Source organism: Mobula hypostoma, chromosome X2 (genome assembly GCF_963921235.1).
Source record: "Mobula hypostoma chromosome X2, sMobHyp1.1, whole genome shotgun sequence".
Classification (NCBI taxonomy): Eukaryota; Metazoa; Chordata; class Chondrichthyes; order Myliobatiformes; family Myliobatidae; genus Mobula; species Mobula hypostoma.
Window position 1 is genome coordinate 48,841,665 of NC_086129.1, and position 26,313 is coordinate 48,867,977.

Genomic DNA, 26,313 nt, shown 5'->3' on the forward strand with positions numbered 1-26,313 from the left:
TTTAGAAAATCATGGTCTGATTAGGGACAGTCAGCATGGCTTTGTGAAGGGCAGATCGTGTCTAACAAGCCTGATAAGAGTTCTTTGAGGAGGTGACCAGGCGTATAGATGAGGGTAGTGCAGTGGATGTGATCTATATGGATTTTAGTAAGGCACTTGACAAGGTTCCACACGGTAGGCTTATTCAGAAAGTTAGAAGGCATGGGATCCAGGGAAGTTTGGCCAGGTGGATTCAGAATTGGCTTGCCTGCAGAAGGCAGAGGGTGGTGGTGGAGGGAGTACATTCAGATTGGAGGATTGTGACTAGTGGTGTCCCACAAGGATCTGTTCTGGGACCTCTACTTTTCATGATTTTTATTAACGACCTGGATGTGGGGTAGAGGGGTGGGTTGGCAAGTTTGCAGACGACACAAAGGTTGGTGGTGTTGTAGATAGTGTAGAGGATTGTCAAAGATTGCAGAGAGACATTGATAGGATGCAGAAGTGGGCTGAGAAGTGGCAGATGGAGTTCAACCCAGAGAAGTGTGAGGTGGTACACTTTGGAAGGACAAACTCCAAGGCAAAGTATAAAGTAAATGGCAGGATACTTGGTAGTGTGGAGGAGCAGAGGGATCTTGGAGTACATGTCCACAGATCCCTGAAAGTTGCCTCACAGGTGGATAGGGTAGTTAAGAAAGCTTATGGGGTGTTAGCTTTCATAAGTCGAGGGATAGAGTTCAAGAGTCGTGATGTAATGATGCAGCTCTGTAAAACTCCGGTTAGGCCACACTTGGAGTATTGTGTCCAGTTCTGGTCACCTCACTATAGGAAGGATGTGGAAGCATTGGAAAGGGTACAGAGGACATTTACCAGGATGCTGCTGGTTTAGAGAGTATGCATTATGATCAGAGATTAAGGGAGCTAGGGCTTTACTCTTTGGAGAGAAGGAGGATGAGAGTTGACATGATAGAGGTATACAAGATAATAAGAGGAATAGATAGAGTGGATAGCCAGCGCCTCTTCCCCAGGGCACCACTGCTCAATCCAAGAGGATATGGCTTTAAGGTAAGGGTGGGAAGTTCAAGGGGGATACTAGAGGAAGGTTTTTTACTCAGAGAGTGGTTGGTGCGTGGAATGCACTGCCTGAGTCAGTGGTGGAGGCAGATACACTAGTGAAGTTTAAGAGACTACTGGACAGGTATATGGAGGAATTTAAGGTGGGGGCTTATGTGGGAGGTAGGGTTTGAGGGTCGGCACAACATTGTGGGCCAAAGGGCCTGTACTGTGCTGTACTATTCTGTGTTCTATGTTCTATGGTGACATTTCCGGGCAGCCCCAGCACATCTTTAGAGTGTGTTTGTCATTGACACAAATGACATATTTCGCTGTAAGTTTTGTTGCTTCGATGTACATGTGAAAAATAAAGCTAATCTTTAAATGACCGTCCCCTGCTATCGTATACACTGTCCCCTTGTTTGAGATTCTCCCATCAGCAAAGACACCTACTGCATTGTGCTTCCTGAATTGTTTTAATCAGATCACTGCTCATTCTTTCAAGCTCCAAAGAATATAGATATAATTTCTTTTGTACTTCATGAGTGGACAGCTCTCTGGTCACAGACTAAGGAAGAGATTACATATGTAGAACGTATGAAATTTGCTCTATTTCTTTTATACACACATTTTCAGGATAGAGTCATAGAAACGTACAGTACAGCAACAGGCCCTTCGGCCCATTTAGTCTGCGTTGAACCATTAATCTGCCTAGTCCTATCGATCTACACCTCACAGCCCTCCACACCTCTCCCATCCATTTACCTATCCACACTTCTTTTAAATATTGAAATTGAACTTGCATCCATTTCCACTGGCAGTTTGCTCCACATTCGCAGCACCCTCAGAGTGAAGATCTCCCTCATCTTCCCCTTAAACATTTCAACTTTCACCCTCAACCCATGACCTCTAGTTGTGGTGCCAGCAAACTTCAGTGGTAAAAGCCTCCTTGCATTTACCCTATCTATATCTCTCTTAATTTTGCATACTTCTACCAAATCTCCCCTCATTCTCCTTAGCTCCAGTTAATAAAGTCCTAACCTATTTGACCTTTCCCTAAAACTCAAGTCCTGGTAACATCTTTGTAAATTTTCTCTGCACTCTTTCAATCTTATTGATATCATTCTAATAGGTAGGTGAGCAGAACTGCACACAATCCTCCTAATTAGGCCTCACCAATGTCTTATACAATTTCAACATGACATTCCAAATCCTGTACTCAATACTTTGATTTATGAAGGCAAATGTGCCAAAAGCTCTTTTTACAACCTTATCTACTCGTGACGCCACTTTCAAGGAATTAACTGCACACACTCTGTGTAATATCTCAGCTCCCTTTTGCTTGCCCCAGGGACTCACAGAGAAACTTTCCTGTATATTTGTGCCCATATAATTTGTATCCTCATGTCTTCTAACCTCAGCTCTCCCTGGATGGAGGGAGGATGAGCTACGAGGAAGATGATAATACGTCCAAGGTGGACGACTAACTTTTTTTGCTGCCCAGCTCTTTTGCACATTAATGGACTCTTTGTTTCATAGTTAGATGACCTCTCCACTATTTTGATCTATAGAATACACAGAGGTGTGGACACTTCTGGGATAAGAATTTGAGCCCAGAGACAATAGTTTGCTCTTTGCATCTAATCCAGAACATCAGCACCATGGTAGCCTAGTGGTTAGCACAAGGCTATTATAGCTCAGGGAGTTGGAGTTCAGAGTTCAATTGCAACGCCGCCTGCATGGGTTTCTTCTGGGTGCTTTGGTTTCCTCCCACAGTTCAAAAATGTACCACTTAATTGGTCACTGTGAATTGCCCTGTGATTAGGCGAGGGTTACATAGGTGGGTTGCTGGGTGACGTAGCTCGTTGGGCTGGAAGGGCCTGTTCATGCTGTATCGCTAAATATAAATAATTTTTAAGTCACCTGAGTCTAGCTTGTGAATGTGAACAGTTTCCACAAGAAGTTCAACAAACACTGAGAACAGGCAAGAAGCATCGCCTCCCTCACCCGAAATATAAAGGCCACGAGCTCCTAGCTTGATATAGTAGGTCTGTTAAGCCGTCAACTTGAACACTTATTTCAGATAATCACTTAAACTATTTTCCCTCAAAAGCCAATGGAACCAGAAGAATTCAACGATTTGAGGGAAATGGTTACATAAGAAAATGATTGAAGAAAGAAAGCTAAACGTTTATCAACTACTCACCACTGTTTGATGTATTTTTGACTTGATGTCAGCAAGCACCATTTCATATGCCATTATGGCGGCTTTGACATCGATCTGCATTGCAGGCCCACTATGGGAACAAAAGAAATAAACGAGGTTTCTCAGCCTTCCCACACAGTGATACTGGTACAAAAGAGCACATACATGCACATGGTACCTCAGTTCTCTCTAGACCAGGGGTTCCCAACCTTTTTTCTGCTGTGGATGAATACCATTAAGCAAAGGTCAAGAGTCATGTTCAAAAATGAGATACAAAATGTCTTAGGATGCTACATGAATGAGACAGAAGACTGGAGCATGATCTTACTGAAACCTCTTACATTCCAAAGGGTAGGCACTAAGGGGGTGTCTCTACTGGTGGAGGAATCTAAAATGATGGGGCAGTCTCCCACTTAAAACAGAAACATTATGACTCACCAGGAAGATGCTGAATTAGGACGGAAATTTGTTAGTTTTTCCTGATAATTTAGCTTTGCTTTGCTGTTTCTTTGTATTTTATATCATTACTTACAGTATATACATGTAATTGTTCAGTGAATTCTTCACTAATTATAGTACAGCTGATTCTGTATTTTTCTAGAAGTTTCTCTGCAGCAGATGTCACCCCACTAAATTTGGCTATTTCATAGGTTATTATTATCACTGGAGTTTCCAGTTTGAGCTAGTTTTTAGTATAAAGATGACCTTTTCAGCTCTCCCTTTTTTGTGCTGTTCTTTGTTCGTATAACACTTTAATGAACAGCTCCATTTTATGCCTCACTCCTCACAACTGAAATTCAAAATCACCAGTATGCAACAGCAAAGAGGAGATTTTTTAGATATAGATACAGAGCATGATGCCCCAGAGGATGCCTGGGGAAGGTGGCAGATCAGCTTTTCTCTGAAAAGGAGAACTGCATGGGAACAATGCAGGAGCATTGTTCTCACTAATGGCTAGCACGGAATCAAAGGGCTGAGTGGCCACCTTCTTTCTGTGCTATTACCTCTCGATGTATATTTCTGAGGAGCCATACCTGATCACAAAGCTTCCCTGCTAATATTCCATAAGATAAAGGAACAGAATTAGGCCATTCAGCCCATTGAGTCTGCTCTGCCATTCCATGTCAGATTTATTATCCCTCTTGACCCCTTTCTCCTGCCTTCCCCCTGTAACCTTTGACAACCCTGACTAATCAAGAACCGATCTACTTCCAATTTAAATACACCCAGTGACTTGGCCTCCAGAGCTGTCTGTGGCAATGAATTCCACAGATTCACCACCCTCTGGCTAGAGAAATGCCTTCTCATCTCTGTTCTAAAGGGACATCCTTACGCTGTGCTCTCTGGTCCTAGACTCCCCCACTATAGGAAACATCCTCTCCATGTCCACTCTATCTAGGCTTTTCAATATTGTGGAAATGATATTTGGATGAGTGACCAACACGAAGTTTTGTCTCGCTACAGTATTGAAATCACCAGCAACTTTTGGATTGCTTACCTCAGGAGATTTTGTCTCAAGCCAGACAGTTTAACCTCTCCTTCCTTGGCAGCCTGCTCGAGAAAAGCTGTTCCTTTGTCCCGCCTACATTCCAGGACCTGGACCTGAGAAACAGAACAAAATCAGGGATGCAAACAACTCTGAGTAACCAGTCTATGGTTAAACAACACTTCGAACCGGACAAAATATTCCACAGGACCAGCAAAATAAAGCTGGATGCCCAGCCATGCTTCAAGCTGCTAAAGTGAGAAACAGACTTGGAAGTTACAGGGCGGACATAGATGCATTCACCAAGAAGAAACGCCAGCAGCTCTATTTCATTTGGAGTTTGAGGAGATTTCGTCTGTCAAAAACTCAAGTAAATTTCTACACATATACCATGAAGAATATTCCATCTGGTTACATCATTGTCTGGTCTGGAGGGGCCACGGCACAGGATCATAAGAGACTGCAAAAAGTTGTACACTCAGCCAGTTTCATCATGGCCACAACCTCTTCCCCCGACCACCACCACAAAGACAGCTTCAAGAGGCGGTACCTCAATGAGGGGGCATTCATGATTAAGGACCTTCACCATCCAGGACAAGCCCTCTTCTCATTATCACCATCAGGGAGGAGGTGCAGGAGACTGAAGACACACATTTAATGTTTTAGGAACAGCTTCTTCCTCTCCATCATCAGATCTCTGAATGGACAATCAGCCCATGAACACTACCTCGCTATTCCCCTTTGCACTGGTTATTTATTTTTGTAACATATCATATTTTTTATATATTGCACTGTACTGCTGCCACAAAAAAAACATATTTCACCACAAATGTCAGTGATATTAAACCTGATTCTGATTGTGGACTTCAGTAAGCAGTGCAACCGAGCTTGCATTTAACAATGAATACAACAGAACAGCTTCACTGGTATTGATGCCAACTGGACCCAATTAAAAGTCAAAACAAATTTATTATCAAAGTTACCATATATGTCACCATAAAATACCCTGAGATTCATTTTCTTGTGGGCATTCACAGTAGAACGAAGTAGTACAATAGAATCATTGAATTAAACACACAGACTAACAAATAATATGCAAGAATTGAATTGACTTTATTTCTTACATCCTTCACATACATGAGGAGTAAAAACCTTTACGTTATGTCTCCATCCAAATGTGCAATTTATAGTAATTTATAACAAATAGTATGTTCAACAGGACAGTCATTACAACGTAGAAATACAATTGTATCAGTGAGAGTTAATCAGTCTGATGGCCTGGTGGCCTGGTGGAAGAAGCTGTCCCGGAGCCTGTTGGTCCTGGCTTTTATGCTGCAGTAACGTTTCCCGGATGGTAGCAGCTGGAACAATTTGTGGTTGGGGTGACTTGGGTCTCCAGTGATCCTTCAGGCCCTTTTTACACACCTGTCTTTGTAAATGTCCTGAATCATGGGAAGTTCACAACTACAGATGCACTGGGCTGTCTGCACCACTCTCTGCAGAGTCCTGTGATTGATGGAAGTACAGTTCCCATACCAGGCAGTGATGCAGCCAGTCAGGATGCTCTCAATTGTGCCCCTGTAGAAAGTTTTTAGGATTTGGGGACTCATGCCAAACTTTCTCAATCGTCTGAGGTGAAAGAGGCACTGCTGTGCCTTTTTACCACACAGCCGGTATGTACAGACCACGTGAGATCCTTGGTAATGTGTATGCCAAGGAACTTAAAGCTGTTCACCCTCTCAACCCCAGATCCATTGTCGTCAATAGGGGTTAGACCGTCTCCATTCCGCCTGTAATCCACAACCAGCTCCTTTGTTTTTGCAACATTGAGGGAGAGGTTGTTTTCTTGACGCCAGTGTCAGGATGATGACTTCTTCTCCATAGGCTGCCTCATTATTATTTGAGATTAGGCCAATCAATGTAGTATCATCAGCAAATGTAATTAGCAGATTAGAACTGTGGGTGGTGACATAGTCATGGGTATACAGGGAGTAAAGGAGGGGACTTAGTACACAGCCCTGAGGGGCTCCTGTGCTGAGGGACAGAGGGGCAGAGGTGATGGAGCCCACTCTTACCACCTGCCGGCGATCTGACAGGAAGTCCAGGATCCAGCTACACAAGGTAGGGTGAAAGCCGAGGTCTCTGAGCTTCTTGTCAAGCCTGGAGGGAATTATGGTGTTGAATGCTGAACTGTCGTCCAAGAACAGCATTCTCACATAAGCATCCTTCTTCTCCAGATGTGTAAGGACGGTGTGTAGAGCTGTGGCTATTGCATCATCTGTCGATTGGTTGTGTCAGTGGGTGAATTGTAGGGGGTCCAGTGTGGGTGGCAGCAAGCTGCAGATGTAGCCCTTGACCAGTCTCTCAAACCATTTGCTTATTATTGAGGTGAGTGCAACAGGACACCAGTTGTTCAGACATGTTACCTTGGTCTTTTTAGGTACAGGAACAATGGTGGATGTTTGAAGTAGGAGGGCACTCTACACTGGGAGAGGGGGAGATTAAAAATGTCTGTAAACACACCTGCCAGTTGTGCCGTGCACATCCTGAGTACCTGCCCTGGGATGCCATCCAGTCCCACAGCCTTGTGGCTGTCCACTCGTTGGAAAGACCTGCGTAACTCAGCCACAGAGATTGCCAAGGTGCAGATTGCATCAGTGGCTCTCCTCGGCGGCTCAGCGTTCGCGACATCGAACCAAGCGTAAAAAAGTTTGGTTCATCTGGGAGGGAGGCATTGATGTTGGAAACTCCACTGTGTTTAGCTTTGAAGTCTGCGATGGTGTGCAGACCTTGCCGTAAGCTGCGTGTGTTGTTGGTGGAGAGTTGTGTCTGGATCTTGTCCCCGTATTGTCGTTTCGCTGCATTTACTGAGGTCCTGTTGGTTACCAGCAATGTCAGTTCTGTCCTGCGTGGTAAGTGCTGCACGCACTGAACTGTTGTTCCAGAGTTTCTGGTTTGGATAGACCCTGACCGATTTCTGGGGGACAACATCCTCGATGCACTTCCGGATGAAACTCGTGACCCCATCCATGAACAAAGTCAAATGCAAATTAAAAAACACTAATTACTGGAATAATAAATATATAAAATAATAAATAACACTGAGAACATGGGTTGTAGGATCATTGAAAGTGAGTCTGTAGGTTGTGGAATCAGTTCAGTGTTGAGGTTATCCACGCTGGTTCAGGAGCCTGATTATCGAAAGATAATAACTGTTCTTGAATCTGGTAGTGTGTGACCTGGGGGTCCTGTACCCCGTGCCTGATGGTAGTGGTAAGAAGAGAGTATGGCCTGGGTGCTGGGAGCCTTGATGATGGGTGCTGCTTTCTTGTGGTGGTGCTCCTTGTAGATGTGCTCAGTGATGGGGAGGGCTTTGCCTGTGATGGACTGGGCTGTGTCCACCATTTCCTGTAGCTTTACAAAAAATTAGCCATGAGTACTTTACTAGAAGGAAGATAGAACTCACCTGTGGGAGTCTGAGTTTATACTAACTAAACAGAGGCTTACAAGAAAAAGTAGAGGGAGAGTGAAACAGAGCAGGTTGCTAACGCTTAGGAAACATTTCACAGAAGATTTACTGGAAAAATGTGGAACTGGTGCAGAAACAGAATGGAGGCCCTTGGGAGATCACCCATGATCATATTGAACAGTGGGCCATGCTTGAGAAAGGAACACAAGAGACTACAGACGCTGGAATCTGGAGCAAAAAATAAACTGCTGAGGAAGTCACCAGGCCAGGCAGCATTTGTGGAGTGAAATGGACATTCAGCGTTTTGGATGGAGACCCTTCATCACGACTGAAAAAGAGTGGGGAGAAAGAGGTGAGGGGAAGGGGTGGAGCAGGAACTGTCAGGTGATGGGTGGATCCAGGTGGCTTACTCCGGCTCTTATCTTCTTGTGTAAATGGGCAAATGGTCTTTCAAGGGAAGGTTGATCAAGCAAGGTTTGCCTCCAATGGAGTTTCATAGAGTGAGAGGGGACTTGATTTGGACAGTCTTGTGAGAGCAGATGTGGAGAAGATCTGCTTCTGTGGAGAATCTAGAGCTAGGGTTCACTTTAAAAATAACGATTGTTCATTTAATTCAGGTATCAGCCAATTTTTGTGACTGTTTTAAATCTTTGGAAACTTCTAACTCAAAAGAATAGTGGAAGAAAAGTCAGAGTATTTTGGAGGCAAAGAAAAGTAGTTATTTTACAAGGAATGGGGTGAAGATTTACTAAGGAACCTGGAAGAAATTAAAGTCAGACCAGCAATTGCCTTATTATGTGGTGGAACACGCTTGAGAAGCTGAGTGGCCTATTCTTGCTCCTACAGCAACACTGACAAAATTCTGGAGGAACTCAGCAGGTCAGGCAGAATCAGAATTAAAATCAAGTTTATTATCACTGACAGATGTTGTGAAATTTATCAACACGAGATTCTGCAGATATTGGAAGTCCAGATTAACAAACACAAAATGCTGGATGTACTCATCAGGTTAGGCAGCACTTAGAGAGAGGAATAAAAAGCTATCACTTTCGACTGAGACCCTTCTTAACGATCGTGAAATTTATATTGTGTTGTGGTAGCAGTACAGTGCAATACTTAATATACTTACAGTAGAATCCGGTTAGTTGGGCCATTGGTTAATCAGGCCTGCCACTTATTTGAGACAACTCTTAAAGAACAAAAACTATCAAGAAAATAGACAGGATTCCCTTCACTTATTTAGGACACGATGCCACTTAATTGTGTGATGGGATCCTGAATTACCCCTATGAACTGTGCTTTTGAAAAGAGAGAGAGAGAGACGAAGACTAACTGTTGGACTGTCACTTTAAGGCACGAGAAAGAACTGGCCAACTTTTGGATTTCTGCTGAGTTGGAGATGACACTGAGCAGCTCGTAAGTTGCTATGGTGACTGAAGGCGGCGTTATTTAATGGACAATTGATGTTATGATTTTTCGGCAGCATGTTGATACTTCTCAATGACATTCACCTGCTTGTGATTTTCTTACAGAGAGAGAGGAATGAGGAGTTATTTGAATGACAGTTGATACTCAGTACAGTGAGATAGATAGGAGATCAGATGATATAGACCTCAGACACATGTTTTGGACACGGAATGAGCTTTGTTGTGCCCACAGAAAAAGTGGGTTTTTGGAGGATCGATCAGTGGCTCTTGCAGTGAAAAGAAAAGGCAGTGACCGGTGGGGAGTTATCCATGTGTCCACCCTTGCCTGGGTGATAGCTCCACCACAGAAAACTGGTCCCCTTTGTTGTGGTCACAGTCGGTGATTTTTAAAGGATTTTGGAGGACAACAAGAAGATTGACAGCATCATCTCACCTGAAGACTCAAATCTCTTCCTCTCTCTCTCTCCATCACTACTCAACTCAATACCACAAACTGACCTGAACTGAACTTTACTCATCATCGTAAGACTGTATCTTTTTACCCCTAGACTTGAAGCTTGATTTTCACATATATTCCACACTTAATTTTATATAATCATTGCTAATCTGTTTGATTTATCTACATTTATACTACCGTATTGTGTAGTTACTAATAAATACCATTAATTAATAGCAATACCGGACTCCAAAGTGTTTTCCATCTCTGCGGGTTCTTTATTCCCGTCACAGGGTACGTGACAATTGGGACAGGAGACTGTTGCCAAACAGGTTCTAACTAGTGTCAGTTGTGTGCACTTGTGTGGCCATTAGACACTACAGTGTACTTAGAAAGTTTTAAATAGCGTCAGTTACATGTGTTTGTGTTCAAAACGCAGTGATTTTTGTCACTGATAGTTGGCGAGAAATAAGCAGTAAGACAGTTCAGAATTGATTTGCTCACTGTGATTTCAAGCATTCAGGCTTGGAGATGACAGAAACGGCCAGGAATGAAAATTAAACGATTTCATTACTTCAAAAAGATAGGAACTACAAAGAATTTGAAGGTATTGACAATCATCTTGAAAGTTACAATGAAAATGAAGATTTGGAGGATGCAGCCGTTAAAAGATTTGAATGAAGGCAGTCCATTATCTGCACTACATATAAAATGCTGGAGGAACTCAGGCCAGGCAGCATCTATGAAAAAGAGTACAGTCGACGTTTCAGGACAAGATACTTCATCAAAACTGGAGAAGAAAGATGAGAACTTTAAGAGTAAGAGGGTGGGGGGGATGAGGGAAGGAAGTAATGTAAGGTAGTAGATGATAGGTCAAACCAGGAAAGGGCACAGATGTAAAGAGCTGGGAAGTTGATTGGTGAAAGAGACACAGGGCTGGAGAAGGGGGAATCTGATATGAGAGGACAGAAGACTCTGGAAGGAAAGGAAGGAGGAGGAGCACCAGAGGGAGGTAATGGACAGGCAAGGTGATAGCATGAGAGAGGAGAGGGGAAAACAGGAATGGGGAATGGTGAAGGCAGGGGGGGCATTACAGAAATTAGAGAAATCAATGTTCTTGCTATCAGGTTGGAGGCTACCCAGACGGAATATATAAGGTGTTGTTCCTCCAACCTGAGTGTGGACTCATATATCAGAATGGGGAGGGTAGTAGAATTGAAATGGACGGCCACCAGGAGATCCTGCTTTTTCTGGCGGATGGAGTGCAGGTGCTCGGCGAAGCGGTCTCCCTATCTGCGTCGGGTCTCACCCATATCCAAGGGGCCGCACCAGATACAGTAGCTGACCCCAACAGACTCACAGGTGAAGTGTCGCCTCACCTGGAAAGACTGCTTGGGCCCTGAATGGTAGTGAGGGAGAAGGTGTAGGGGCAGGTGTAGCACTTGTTCTGCTTGCAAGGATAAGTGCCAAGAGAGAGGTCAGTGGGGACAAAAAGTCACGTAGGGAGTGATCACTGCGGATCGCAGAAAGAGGGGGGTGGAGGGGCTCTCCTAGTGGCCACCCATTTTAATTCCACTTCCCATTCTGCCATGTCCATCCATAGCCTTCTCTACTGCCATGATAGGCCACAATTGGGCTGGAGGAGCAAGACCTCATATTCCATCTGGGTAGCCTCCAATCTGATAGCATGAACATTGATTTCTCAAACATCCGGTAATGACCCCTCCCCCCTTCTCGTCCCCCTTTCTCTCTCTCATCTCATCTCCTTACCTGTCTGTCACCCCCCCTCTGGTGCTCCTCCTCCTTCCCTTCCTTCCATGGTCTTCTATCCTCTCATATCAGGTTTCCCCTTCTCCAGCCCTCTATCTCGTTCACCAATCGAATTCTCAGCTCCTTACTTCACCCCTTCCCCTCTCCCGGTTTCATCTATCACCTACCACCTTGTACTTCTTCCTCCCATACCCCCACCTTCTTTTCTGACTTCTCATCTTTTTTCTCCAGTTCTGGTGAAGGGTCTAGGCCGAAATTTTGACTGTTTACTCTTTTCCACAGATGCTGCCTGACCTGCTGAGTTCCTGCAGCGTCTTGTGTGTGTTGCTCGGATTTCCAGCATCCTCAAATTTTCTCTTGTTCATTACCTGCACTAGTTGTCTGTGCAGATTTTGTTCCTATAGTCAAAAGAACATGGCAGCAGACACTGGATGAATTCCTCCCTTGATAACTATAAGTAAGTATTGTAGAACTGGGAGGGATCAAGCTTGTTCTGTACTTCGTTCAAATACATAATTTGTGACTCAGTTGAACTGTGTCTGTGTGCGTGTCTCTGTGTCACTGTGTGTCTGTGGGTGTCCTTGCGCATGTCTCGCTCTCTCTCTCTCTCTCTGTCTGCCTGTGTGCACACGCATGTGTAGTGTGTGTCTGTGTCGCTGTCTGTGTGTGCCTGTGTATCTGTGCCGCTGTATCTCTGTGCCTGTCTCTGTGTGTGTGTGTGTGTGTATGTATGTATATAGTGTGTGTGTCTGTGTGTCTCTCTGTGCATATGCACGTCCATCTGTCCGTGTGTGTGTGTGTGTGTGTGTGTGTGTGTGTGTGTGTGTGTGTCTCTCTCTCTCTGTCTGTGTGGGTGGGTGTGTCTGTCTGTGTGTCTCTGTGCCCCCGTCTGTCTGTGCGCATGCCCTTCAGTGCGTGTGCTCATCAGCGTGTGCGCACGTCTCTGTGTCTGTCCGTGTATGTATGTATATTGGGGGGCCAAAACAATGGAAGCTGTCTTTGCACTGATCCTGATGAAAGATCTCAGGCCAAAACCTCAATTGTCCATTCCCCTCTATCGATGCTGCCTGACCTACCGAGTTCCTCTAGCATTTTGTGTGTATAACGCTGAATTTTCAGCATCTGCATAATTTCCTGCCCTGCTCCTAATCCATTTAATTCCAATGAAAGGATGAAAGCAAAACAGAAACAATGAAATGCAGATACTGAAAACCTGAAATTAAAGCAGAAAGTGCTGGAAATGCCCTGCAGGTCAGGATGCATCTGTAGAAAGAGAAAGAGAGTCAATGTTTAAACTCAGTGACTCTTCTGGTTTGTTCTCTCCAGAGATGTTGCCTGATATGTGAGTGTTTCCAGCATTTCCAGTTTCTGATTGAGGCAAAATGAACCCTATGCGGATGTTGTAACCGAATTGTCGGAGTCCTTGAGGTACCTCTGCAGCCATTGCTCTTCTCATGGCTTCAATGAACTCATCCTTGCTTTTCGCTGACTGTCTCTCCAGCTGAGACTTCTCCTGTGCCCATTGTTCTCTGAAAAACAGCAAAGCACACATCTCTCATCAGCAGCAGCTGATTAACCATTAACAATACAAGTGGATACACTTCAGAAATAGCTTCATTGGTTTTTATCCAATGACTGAGAGGGAAATGTGAACAGTAGTCACAAACCCCTGACATCTCAGAAGCACATCAGGAGGGATGCAAGGTTTCAGCACAAAATGCGGACAGTTCCTTTCCTCCCACGGATGCTGCTCGACCTGTTGGCTTCCTCCAGCAGATTGGTTGTTCCTCCAGATACCTTGGACCTTTCCTTCCCTGAGGTAAACAAGCAGCAACTCTGCTCATGGAAACATCACAGGAGACAGCAAAAATATCTTGCTTGCACACACATGAACAAAAGCATACATTCACAAGCACACATGTGCACAAATAAGTGTGCAGTCACACACAAAAGCACACTCATACACACACAAAGGACCTTCCTCGGTGGGACAAAACTTCCAGAGCTATCACAGCCGAGCATGTAGTAGGAGCAGAGGCCTAGTACACTTCAGCACCAGGCATGAGGTGCCAGAGCTGAGCAACTGGCCCAAGCAGAGGCTCTGAAGGGCACAAAAAACATCTCATGAGAAACTAGCATTTATGTAGCGCCCTGAATAAGGTCAGGATATCCCAAGTGCTTCCCAGCCAGTGAGATGCTTTTAGATTATTGGAATATAAAGAGACACAAGAGACGGTAGGTGCTGGAATCTACAACGAGAAACAAGCTACCTCAGCAGGTCAGACAGCATCCGTGAAGGCAAAGGATGCTCGACATTTTGGGTTGAGACTCTTCATCAGGACTGAGACTGTAAGAGGGCAGAGAGCCGAGGGAGAGGGGTGAGACAGATACCCGGCAGTGATAGGTGGATCCAGGTGAAGAAGGTTATAATGAATAGATGGAGCCAGGTGGGAGAGTGAAGAGTGGAGATAAAGACAGAGGCTGGGAGGTGATTAGTGGAGACAACAAAGAGATACAGGTTATAGAATACTGCAAGTCCAGTTCACTGGCTCACAGGCAAGACTAACAGCAGGGGAGCTGTTCTGTGCACATCAGGCCATAACACCATAAGACATAGGAGCAGAATTAAGCCATTTGACCCATCTAGTCTGCTCTGCCATTCAATTATGGCTGATCCTTTTTCCCCTCTTCAGCCCCACTCCCCAGCCTTCTCCCCGTAACCTTTGATGCCGTGTCCGATCAAGAACCTATCAAGCTTTGCCTTAAATACACCCAACAACTTGCCCTCCACAGCTGCATGTGGCAACAAATTCCACAAATTCATCGCCCTCTGGCTAAAGAAATTTCTCCGCATCTCTGTTTTAAATGAATGCCCCTCTATCCTGAGGCTGTGCTCTCTTGTCCCAGATTCCTCCACCATGGGAAGAATCCTTTCCACATCTACTCTGTCTAGGCCTAAGAAAAGTCAAAGTTGACATAAAAACCAGAGAGAGAGAGCGTATGATAGAGCAAAAATTAGTGGGGAGTTAGAGGATTGGGGAGCTTTTAAAGATCAACAGAAGGCACTAAAAGGTCATTAAGGTAAAGACGGCAAAAGAAAGTAAACTCACTGATAATATTAAAGAGGATACCAAGTTTCTTCAGATACATGAAGTGTAAATGAGAGGCGAGAGTGGACATCGGGCCGCTGGAAAACTATGCTGGAGAGGTAGTAATGGGGGACAATGAAACGGCGGATGAACTCATAAGTATTTTGCATCAGTCTTCACTGTGGAAGGCACTTGCAATATGGTGGAAGTTCCAGGTGTCAGGGGTCATGAAGTGTGTGAAGTTACCATAACTGTTTGATGTTACATACTTCAAGGAGATCTTGTGACTTTCTTGTGAGAATGATGTAATGGTCTTTTGGAAGTCACCTGATGTAATTTTCCTGCCGATGTGAGGTCACGTGATGACATGCTCACCACGGGTATAAAAGGGGAAGACCCCGGGGCCCGCAGTTAGTTTTTTTAGTTAGAACATCAATGCAATACTCCTCTCCGCTGCATATTTGCATTATGACGCAGTTTTCATTTTAAACGGAGTTTTACGTTCTAATGTAAGGTACAGAAGTCTGGATCGGCAGTTTGACAATCGCTGCCAGGTTTGGATAGGATCGACCATTATTGAATTCGTTCAAGAAAGAGTGATCTGCATGAGATAGCCTCTGCTAAAAGAGGCAGAAAGGCTGCGGAGGATCTATTCTACGGAGGAGGAAGGTCAGTGCCTTTAAAACCGTTTTATTTCCGTTGTCGTGAATCCTGTGGACAAGGCAGGGTCCAGCTGGGAGTGGCAGTGACGTCGTGTCTTTGAGGAATTCATTACTTCATGAAAGTCTCTCCTAATTGACTATATAAATCTCTTGGACTTTAAAATTTACCATTCGAAGAACTGTGTTTGAATTTATCGCTTTAAGAACTGGTTTCGCATTATCGCTTTAAGAACTAGTACTGAGTAGCGGTTTACTGAATGGCTGCATAGCCGTTTACTTCTGGTTAGGGTTTTCTTTTTTTTTCATTGTTTATCAGGGTTTAATAAATGTTTGTTTGTTTATAAATCTTGACACGAGATATTCATTGTTGCTGATCATGTGACACTAGAGAGAAGGTGCTTGGGAAACTGAAAGGTCTGAAGGTAATTAAGTCACCCGGCCCTCATGCTTGGTCCTTCTCCTATCAGACTCCCACTTCTCCAGCCCTGTACCTCTGTCATCAATCAACTTCCCAGCTCTTTACTTCATCTACCCCCCCACCCCAACTTTCTTGGTTTCACCTGTCACCTTGTGTTTCTCTCTCCCCACCTTTTAAGTCTACTCCTCAGCTATCTTTCTCCAGCCCTGCTGGAAGGTCTCGGCCCAAAATGTCAACTGCACTCTTTTTCGTAGATGCTGCCTGGCCTGCTGAGTTCCTCCAGCATTTTGTATGTGTTGCTTGGATTTTCAACATTTGCAGATTTTCTCTTGTTTGCTATACTATTCTATACAATTATGGCAGGCTTTTTTTTTACTCAGTGCAACAGTTCTTACAGTGACCCCACATCTGTCAAATTCCTTCATTCCCAAAGATCTATTTGTCTCTGTCTTCCATATACTCAACAACTGAGCCTCAAAGCCTCATTGGGTATAGAGTTCCGAGGATTACCACCTTCTGGCTGAAGAAATTCCTTCTCTTCTGTCTAACTGTTTTGAGACAGTGACTCTAGACACTCCAGCCATGGGCAGCACAGTAGCATAATGGTTAGCATAACAGTGTTACACCACCAGTACCCCAGTATGAATTCCCATTCCTACTTATAAGGAGTTTGTAGCACCACCCTGTGACCACGTGGGTTTACTCCGGGTGCTCCTGTTTCCTCCTGCATTCCAAAGACGTATGGGTTAGTAGGTTAATCGGTCACGTGGGTGTAATAATGCATCGCAGACTCACTGAGCTGGAAAAGCTTGTTACCATGCTATATCTCTTAAAAAAAAAAAAAATTGTCCCTGCATCGGCACGCTAACACAAGAGATTCTGCAGACACAAGAGATTCTGCAGTTCTGGAAATCCAGAGCAACAGACACAGAATGCTGAAGGAACCCAGCAAGTCAGGCAGCATCTATGGAGGGGAATGCCTTCTCCTGTCAGATTCTCTCTTCTTCGGCTCTTTGCCTTCCCAGCTTCTCAGATTATTTCCATTTTCTTCCCCTCCCCACCACCACCCCATCCCCTATCGCCTGGATTCACCTATAAAGGTGTCCCGCTTTTCGAACGTTCGCTTTACGATACCTCAGTTACGAAAGACCTACATTAGTTACCTGTTTTCACTAACAGAAGGTGTTTTCACTGTTACGAAAAAAGGCAGCGCATGATAAAAGCAGTGCATGAAAAAAAAAACAGCGCACGCCCCAAGCAGCCGCTCCTCCCCTGGATTCGGAACTGCATTCTCGCCGGCATTGCTTAAACACGTGCCTGTGAGCATCCGTTAGCAAGATGAGTTCTAAGGTATCGGAAAAGCCTGAAAGAGCTGAACGAAGTAAGGACAAAGTGAGTTTGGCTTGTGGAAGTTGACGAAGATGATGTTGAAGAGGTTTTGGCATCCCATGACCAAAAACTGATAGATGAAGAGCTGATGCAATTGGAAGAAGAAAGGATAACAATCGAAACCGAATGCAGTAGCAAACGGACCGAAAGTGAAGTCGTCCAGGAACTGAACGTGAAGCAACTGCGTGAGATTTTCTGTGCAATGATTGCAGAAAAGTACAACTTTAATTTTGAAAGAGTATGTCGGTTTAGGGCATATTTGCAAGATGGTTTGAGTGCTTACAAAGAACTGTATGATAGAAAAATGCGCGAGGCTAGCAGTCAAGCATACTGTCGTTTTTCAAGCCTTCCACATCAGCCACAGCAGACAATGAACCTCGACCTTCGACATTGAGGCAGGCAGACAAAGAAGAAGATGACCTGCCTGCCCTGATGGAAACAGACAACACCTCAATGTCCCACCACCCCAACCCCTGGGCCGCGTACAGATACCAATTCGCGGAGAACGCAGCGGTAGCTGTGACGCACCCAGCACATCTTTAGAAAAAAAAGCCGAAATAAACAAGCTAATTAATTAGGTGCCGCCCGGCACGTAAATGTCAGCCCAGATCAGAGGCGATTGCCGATTGTGTCGCCTCTGATCTGGGTTGACATTTATGTGCCGGGCAGCACCTAATTAATTAGCTTGTTTATTTCGGCTTTTTTCTTAAAGATGCGCTGGGTGCGTCCCGGCTACCGCGGTACCCCTGCATGCTTCGCGGATCGGTATCGGTCGGCGGCCTGGAGGGTGGGGGCCACTGCACCACCCCAAACTCTGACGACTCAGCTTAACACACCATCGTCAGTGTGCTCGGCGCTGTCTTCCCAATTCCGGTAAGTGATACTACACAGTATATACATTATTTCTACTTTATATCGGCTGTGTATTGTTACATGTTATTTGGTATGATTTGGCAGCTTCATAGCTTAAAGGTTACTGGAGAGAGTGTTTCTGCCGAAAGCGTTTGCGCCGTATTTTTGCCAACAGCGCTTGCACCGCGTTTCTGCCAAGAGTGCTTGCGTGAGATTTTCACTACGGAGAACAGTGCAGGCAATGATTGTAGAGAAGTATTTCTACTTTATATAGGCTGTGTATTTATATCATTCCTGCTTTTTACTATATGTTACTGTTACTTTAGGTTTTGTGTGTTATTTGGCATGATTTGGTAGGTTATTTTTGGGTTTGCGAACGCTCACAAATTTTTCCCATATAAATAAATGGTAATTGCTTCTTTGCTTTATGACATTCCGGCTTACAAACCGTATCATAGGAACGCTCTACCTTTGGTTGGCGGGGGAAACCTGTAACATACAGCTCCTGCTACTCCCCTCTCCTCTTTTTTCTCTGGCTTCTGCCCTCCTCCTTTCTAGTCCCAATGAAGAGCATTGGTCTGAAACGTCAAATGTTTATTCCTCTCCATAGATGCTGCCTGACCTGTTGAGTTCCTCCAGCATGTTGTGTATGTTGATTCATCATGTTAACTTGGCTAACATCTCAACACACTAAAATGCTGGAGGAATTCATCAGGTCAGGCGGCATCTATGGAGAGGAATAAACATTTCAGGCTGAGATCCTTGATCAGGACTGGAAAGGAAGGGGGAAGATGTGAGAATAAGAAGGTGGGGAGAGGGGAAGTAGGCCAAGCTGGCAAGTGATAGGTGAGAAAGGTGAGGGGGAAGGTGGATGGCTGGGGGAGGGATAATGAAGCGAGAAGCTGGGAGGTGGTAGGTGGAAGAAATAAAAGGCTGGAGAGGAAAGAATCCATTTGGAGAGGAGAGTGGACCATGGGAGAAAGGGAAGGAGGAGGGTTAACAAAGGGAAGTAGTGGCGAGTGAGGAGAAAAGAATGGGATGAGAGGGGAGCCAGAATGGGTAATGGAAAAGGAGAGAAGGTGAAGGGAGAGAATCTTTTGTGATCATGATTGGGTATGTTTGAATGACATCACTTCTCCCTCTTCTACTAGAAGGGTATCTGCTACTCACTGTTCTTGCTGGCCTTGTTTCTTCTGGTTCTCCAGTTCCTGTTGTTGTCCCTGGATCTGCTTCTCCAACCTATAAAACGTTATTCCAGAATCAGAATCAAGTTTATGTTCACTGATGTATGTCATGACATTTGTTGTTTTGTGGCACCAGTATAATGTGACACATAAAATTACGATAAGTTACTACAAGAAACATACATATTTTAAGAAATCTTTTCTCATACCTTATGGGTGGTGAGTATGTGTATTTTCCCTCAACCTCGGGTCCTCTACCAGAGGCCTGGGAGATTGAGGGTTCAGTACAGTATCCCTGCTGTTCCTAGTAGAGCGCGCTTCTGGACCGAGATCTCAGATGTTGTTCCTGGGATTTGTTGGAGCCACTCTCCCAGTCCAGGTGTCACAGCTCCAAGTACTCCCATCACCACCGGGATTACTCTGGCTTTAATCTGACACATCCTTTCTATCACAAACAAGAGAAAATCTGCAGATGCTGGAAATCTTTTGGAAAGCAGCAAGATGGATAAGTCACTGGGACCGGATGAGATGCACCCCAGGCTACTGTGGGAAGCGAGGGAGGAGATTGCTGAGCCTCTGGCAATGATCTTTGCATCATCAATGAGGACGGGAGAGGTTCCGGACGACTGGAGGGTTGTGGATGTTGTTCCCTTATTCAAGAAAGGGAGGAGGGAGAGCCCAGGAAATTATAGACCAGTGAGTCTTACTTCAGTGGTTGGTAAATTGATGGAGAAGATGCTGAGAGGCAGGATTTATGAACATTTGGCGAGGCATAATATGATTAGGAATAGACAGAATAGCTTTGTCAAAGGTAGGTCATGCCTTACGAGCCTGATTGAATTTTTTGAGGATGTGACTAAACACATTGCTGACAGAAGAGCAGTAGATGTAGTGTATATAGATTTCAACAAGCCATTTGATAAGGTGCCCCATGTAAGGCTTATTGAAAAAGTAAGGAGGCATGGGATCCAAGGGGACATTGCTTTGTGGATCCAGAACTGGCTTGCCCACAGAAGGCAAAGAGTGGTTGTAGACGGGTTATATTCTGCATGGAGGCCAGTGACCAGTGGGATGCCTCAGGGATCTGTTCTGGGACCCCTATTGTTCGTGATTTTTATAAATGACCTGGAGGGGAGAGAGAAACACAAGGTGATAGGTGAAACCTGGAGGAGAAGGGATGAAGCAGAGAGCTGGGAAATTGATTGGTGAAAGAGAAAGAAGGCCATGGAAGAAAGAAAAAGGGGGAGGAGCACCAGAGGGAGGCAATGAACAGGCAAGGAGATAGCATGAGAGAGGAGAGGGGAAAACAGGAATGGGGAATGGTGAGGGGGGGGGCATTACAGAAGTTAGAGAAATCAATGTTCTTGCTATCAGGTTGGAGGCTACCCAGACGGAATATATAAGGTGTTGTTCCTCCAACCCGAGTGTGGACTCATCATGACAGTAGAGGCGGCCGTGGACTGACATATCAGAATGGGGAGGGTAGTGGAATTGAAATGGACGGCCACCAGGAGATCCTGCTTTTTCTGGCGGATGGAGCGCAGGTGCTCGGCAAAGCGGTCTCCCTATCTGCGTCGGGTCTCACCCATATCCAAGGGGCCGCACCAGATACAGTAGCTGACCCTAACAGACTCATAGGTGAAGTGTCGCCTCACCTGGAAGGAATGTTTGGGGCCCTGAATGGTCGTGAGGGAGGAGGTGTAGGGGCAGGTGTAGCACTTGTTCTGCTTGCAAGGATAAGTGCCAAGAGGGAGGTCAGTGGGGACAAGAAAGTCACGTAGGGAATGATCACTGCGGATCGCAGAAAGAGGGGGGTGGAGGGGCTCTCCTAGTGGCCACCCATTTTAATTCCACTTCCCATTCTGCCATGTCCATCCATAGCCTTCTCTACTGCCATGATGAGGCCACAATCGGGTTGGAGGAGCAAGACCTCATATTCCATCTGGGTAGCCTCCAATCTGATAGCATGAACATTGATTTCTCAAACATCCGGTAATGACCCCTCCCCCCTTCTCGTCCCCCTTTCTCTCTCTCATCTCATCTCCTTACCTGTCTGTCACCCCCCCTCTGGTGCTCCTCCTCCTTCCCTTCCTTCCATGGTCTTCTATCCTCTCATATCAGGTTTCCCCTTCTCCAGCCCTCTATCTCGTTCACCAATCGAATTCTCAGCTCCTTACTTCACCCCTTCCCCTCTCCCGGTTTCATCTATCACCTACCACCTTGTACTTCTTCCTCCCATACCCCCCACCTTCTTTTCTGACTTCTCATCTTTTTTCTCCAGTTCTGGTGAAGGGTCTAGGCCGAAATTTTGACTGTTTACTCTTTTCCACAGATGCTGCCTGACCTGCTGAGTTCCTGCAGCGTCTTGTGTGTGTTGCTCGGATTTCCAGCATCCTCAAATTTTCTCTTGTTCATTACCTGCACTAGTTGTCTGTGCAGATTTTGTTCCTATAGTCAAAAGAACATGGCAGCAGACACTGGATGAATTCCTCCCTTGATAACTATAAGTAAGTATTGTAGAACTGGGAGGGATCAAGCTTGTTCTGTACTTCGTTCAAATACATAATTTGTGACTCAGTTAAACAGTGTCTATATGCGTCTGTGTGTGTCTGTCTCTCTGCCTGTCCGTGTCTCCGTGTCTTTCTGCCTGTCTGTGTCTCTGTACCTATCCATGTCTCCGCATGTGCGCACCTGTGTCTGCGTGCTCATGTGTGTATGTAGTGTACTGTGTGTGCGTCTGTGTGCTCACGCATGTATACAGCCTGCTGTCTGTCTGTGTGTGCGTGTCTGACTCTATGTTTCTCTGTCTGCGTGCATGTCTGTCTGCATCTGTCTGTGTGCGCGTCCCTGGCTGCGCCTATCTGTCATCTCTCTGCATGTCTATCCATCTGCGTGCCTGTCACTGTCTGCGTCTGTCTGTACATCTGTACGCCTGTCCCTGTCTGCGTCTGTCTGTCCATCTGCGTGCCTGTCCCTGTCTGCGTCTGTCTGTCCATCTGCGTGCCTGTCCCTGTCTGCGTCCGTCTGTCCATCTGCACGCCTGTCCCTGTCCTCGTCTGTCTGTACATCTGCATGCCTGTCCATCTGCGTCTGTCTGTCCATCTGCGTGCCTGTCCCTGTCTGCGTCTGTCTGTCCATCTGCGTGCCTGTCCCTGTCTGTACATCTGTACGCCTGTCCCTGTCTGCGTCTGTCCGTCCATCTGCGTGCCTGTCCCTGTCTGCGTCTGTCTGTACATCTGCGTGCCTGTCCGTCTGCGTCTGTCCGTCCATCTGCGTGCCTGTCCCTGTCTGCGTCTGTCCGTCCATCTGCGTGCCTGTCCCTGTCTGCGTCTGTCTGTACATCTGTACGCCTGTCTCTGTCTGCGTCTGTCTGTTCATCTGCGTGCCTGTCACTGTCTGCGTCTGTCTGTCCATCTGCACGCCTGTCCCTGTCTGGGTCTGTCCATCTGCACGCCTGTCCGTCTGCGTCTGTCTGTACATCTGCGTCTGTCTGTCCATCTGTACGCCTGTCCCTGTCTGCGTCTGTCTGTACATCTGCGTGCCTGTCCGTCTGCGTCTGTCTGTCCATCTGCATGCCTGTCCCTGTCCTCGTCTGTCTGTACATCTACGTGCCTGTCCCTGTCTGCGTCTGTCTGTTCATCTGCGTGCCTGTCACTGTCTGCGTCTGTCTGTCCATCTGCACGCCTGTCCCTGTCTGCATCTGTCTGTCCATCTGCACGCCTGTCTGTCTGCGTCTGTCTGTCCATCTGCGTGCCTGTCCCTGTCTGCGTCTGTCTGTCCATCTGCGTGCCTGTCCCTGTCTGCGTCTGTCTGTCTGTACATCTGTACGCCTGAACATCTGTCTGCGCCTGTCTGTACATCTGCGTGCCTGTCCCTGTCTGCGTCTGTCTTTACATCTGCGTGCCTGTCCCTGTCTGCGTCTGTCTGTCCATCTGCACGCCTGTCCCTGTCTGCGTCTGTCTGTCCATCTGCACGCCTGTCCCTGTCTGCGTCTGTCTGTACATCTGCATGCCTGTCCCTGTCTGCACATCTGTACGCCTGAACATCTGTCTGTACATCTGCATGCCTGTCCCTGTCTGCGTCTGTACACCTGTACGCCTGAACATCTGTCTGCGTCTGTCTGTACATCTGCACGCCTGTCCCTGTCTGCGTCTGTCTGTACATCTGCACGCCTGTCCCTGTCTGCATCTGTCTGTCCATCTGCGTGCCTGTCCCTGTCTGCGTCTGTCTGTACATCTGTACGCCTGTCCCTGTCTGCGTCTGTCTGTCCATCTGCACGCCTGTCCCTGTCTGCGTCTGTCTGTCCATCTGCACGCCTGTCCGTCTGCGTCTGTCTGTCCATCTGCACGCCTGTCCCTGTCTGCGTCTGTCTGTACATCTGCGTGCCTGTCCGTCTGCGTCTGTCTGTCCATCTGCATGCCTGTCCCTGTCCTCGTCTGTCTGTACATCTACGTGCCTGTCCCTGTCTGTCCATCTGCGTGCCTGTCACTGTCTGCGTCTGTCTGTCCATCTGCACGCCTGTCCCTGTCTGCGTCTGTCTGTCCATCTGCACGCCTGTCCGTCTGCGTCTGTCTGTCCATCTGCGTGCCTGTCACTGTCTGCGTCTGTCTGTCCATCTGCGTGCCTGTCCCTGTCTGCGTCTGTCTGTCCATCTGCGTGCCTGTCCCTGTCTGCACATCTGTACGCCTGAACAGCTGTCTGTACATCTGCATGCCTGTCCCTGTCTGCGTCTGTCTGTACATCTGTGTGCCTGAACATCTGTCTGCGTCTGTCTTTACATCTGCGTGCCTGTCCCTGTCTGCGTCTGTCTGTACACCTGTACGCCTGAACATCTGTCTGCGTCTGTCTGTACATCTGCGTGCCTGTCCCTGTCTGCGTCTGTCTGTCCATCTGCACGCCTGTCCCTGTCTGCGTCTGTCTGTACATCTGCGTGCCTGAACATCTGTCTGCACGCGCGTCCCCATCCGCCTGCGGGTGCTATTTCTGTTCGCCCGTACGTGCATGCGTGTCTGCACCTGCCTCTCTGCACGCACGTATATCTGTGCCTGCGCCTTCGTCTGTGTGTGTGTGTGTGTGTGTGTGTGTTCATTTATTTACTGAGAAAAATAATCCAATATTACATGTATTTGTTAGAAAAAGTATGTGAACCTCTGGAGTAATGTCTTCTACAAAAGCTATTTGGAGTCGGGTGTTGCAATCAATGAGATGAGATTGGAGGTGTGGGTAGTAGAGGTACCCTGCCCTGTAAAATAGACACACAAAGTCAGGTTACTGACAGAGCCTGCTCTTCTCAAGAAAGATCTATTTATGGGCACCATGCCTCGATCAAAACAACTTTCAGAGGACCTTAGAAGGATTGCAGAGATGCAGGAAGCTGGAAAAGGCTACAGAAGCATTTCTAAAGACCTGAGTCTTCATCAGTCCACAGTAAGAGAAATGGTCTATAAATGGAGGAAATTCAGTACTATTGCTACTCTCCCTCGGAGTGGGCGTCCTGCAAAGATCACACCAAGAGCAGAACATGCAATGTTGAAGGTGAAAAAGAACCTAAGGGTAACAGTAAAATAAATTGTCTACAAATGGAGGAAATTCAGTACTATTGCTACTCTCCCTGGGAGTGGGTGTCCTGCAAAGATCACACCAAGAGCACAACGTGCAATGCTGAAGGAGTTGAATAAGAACCCAAGGGTAACAGTAAAAGCCCTGCAGAAATCTCTAGAACTTGCTAAAGTCTCTGTTCATGTGTCCACTATCAGAAAAACACTGAACAAGAATGGTGTTCATGAAAGGACACCACGGAGGAAACCACTGCTCTCTAAATAAAGCATTGCAGCATGTCTCAAGTTTGCAAAGACTACTTGGATGTTCTTCTATGCTTCTGGGGCAATGTTCTGTGGAATAATGAGACAAAATTTGAACTTTTTGGTAGAAATGCACAACATAATGTTTGTAGGAAAAAGGGCACTGCACACCAACACCATAACCTCATCCCAACTGTGAGGCATGGTGATATTTGTTAACATGTAATATTTGATAATTTTTCTCAAATAAATGAACAAGTATACTGTTTTTTGTATTTATTTAATTGAGTTCTCTTTATCTAGTCTTAGGACTTCAGTGAAAATCTGATGACGACTGAGGTCATATTTATGCAGAAATGAGAAAATTCTACAGGGTTTACAAACTTTCTAGCACCACTATTCAATAATCTGAAGGCGGAAGGGAAGAAGCTGTTCCTGAAACGTTGACTGTATGTCTCGAAGTTCCTAAACCTTTTCCCTGATGGTAGCAATATGAAGAGGACATGTCCTTGATGGTGAAGGTCATTATCAAAAGATTAAACAGTTACAACCTTGCCAAATTTTAACGCCCACTCCATGCCAAGCATCATCATTGCACATGCAGTAGGCTGGGGCAAATCAAGACTGAGGCATCAAAGAGCAAATTTACAAGAATGATCCTAGGAATGATGGCTCTGGGCCTGTACTCACTGGAGTACCAGAGTTCAGAAAATTGAAAGGCCTGGATAGAGTGGACATGGAGAGGATGTTTCCTATACGGGCGGGGGGGTGTCGAGGTCCACATGCCTCACCTTTCTCCATCTTGTGTTGGTGGAGTGACTGGTGACAGAAGGGGTGTTTGATCGACTGTGACGAACAAAATTGAGAGAAACTGCAGCCTTGGGTGTGAGGTGTAGCCTCATGAACGCTGAGTCAATGCATCACCTTCACTCCACAAAACCCCACATCTGATCTCTGGGCACCAGCTAACTGGCACGGTCGTGTAGCTGCAAGCACAACGCTTTATAGCAATTGGGTTCTGTGTAGAATTATCACTGTCCGTAAGAAGTATGCACGTTCTCTCCATGACCACATGTGCTCCAATTTCATCTT

At 46.0% G+C, this 26,313-nt stretch overlaps 1 protein-coding gene across 1 annotated transcript in view; it reads right to left on the bottom strand.

Moving 5' to 3' along the window:
• Window positions 1-3,226: 3,226 nt before the first annotated feature.
• LOC134340888 (uncharacterized) overlaps window positions 3,227-26,313 on the bottom strand; it is a 167,734-nt gene continuing 144,647 nt past the window's right edge. The window contains exons 28-31 of the mRNA XM_063038461.1: window positions 19,407-19,475; window positions 13,259-13,355; window positions 4,737-4,840; window positions 3,227-3,329 (exon numbers count right to left, since the gene is read on the bottom strand). Of these exons, the coding sequence (XP_062894531.1) occupies window positions 3,227-3,329; window positions 4,737-4,840; window positions 13,259-13,355; window positions 19,407-19,475 (373 nt within the window). The remainder of the gene's footprint in view (window positions 3,330-4,736; window positions 4,841-13,258; window positions 13,356-19,406; window positions 19,476-26,313) is intronic.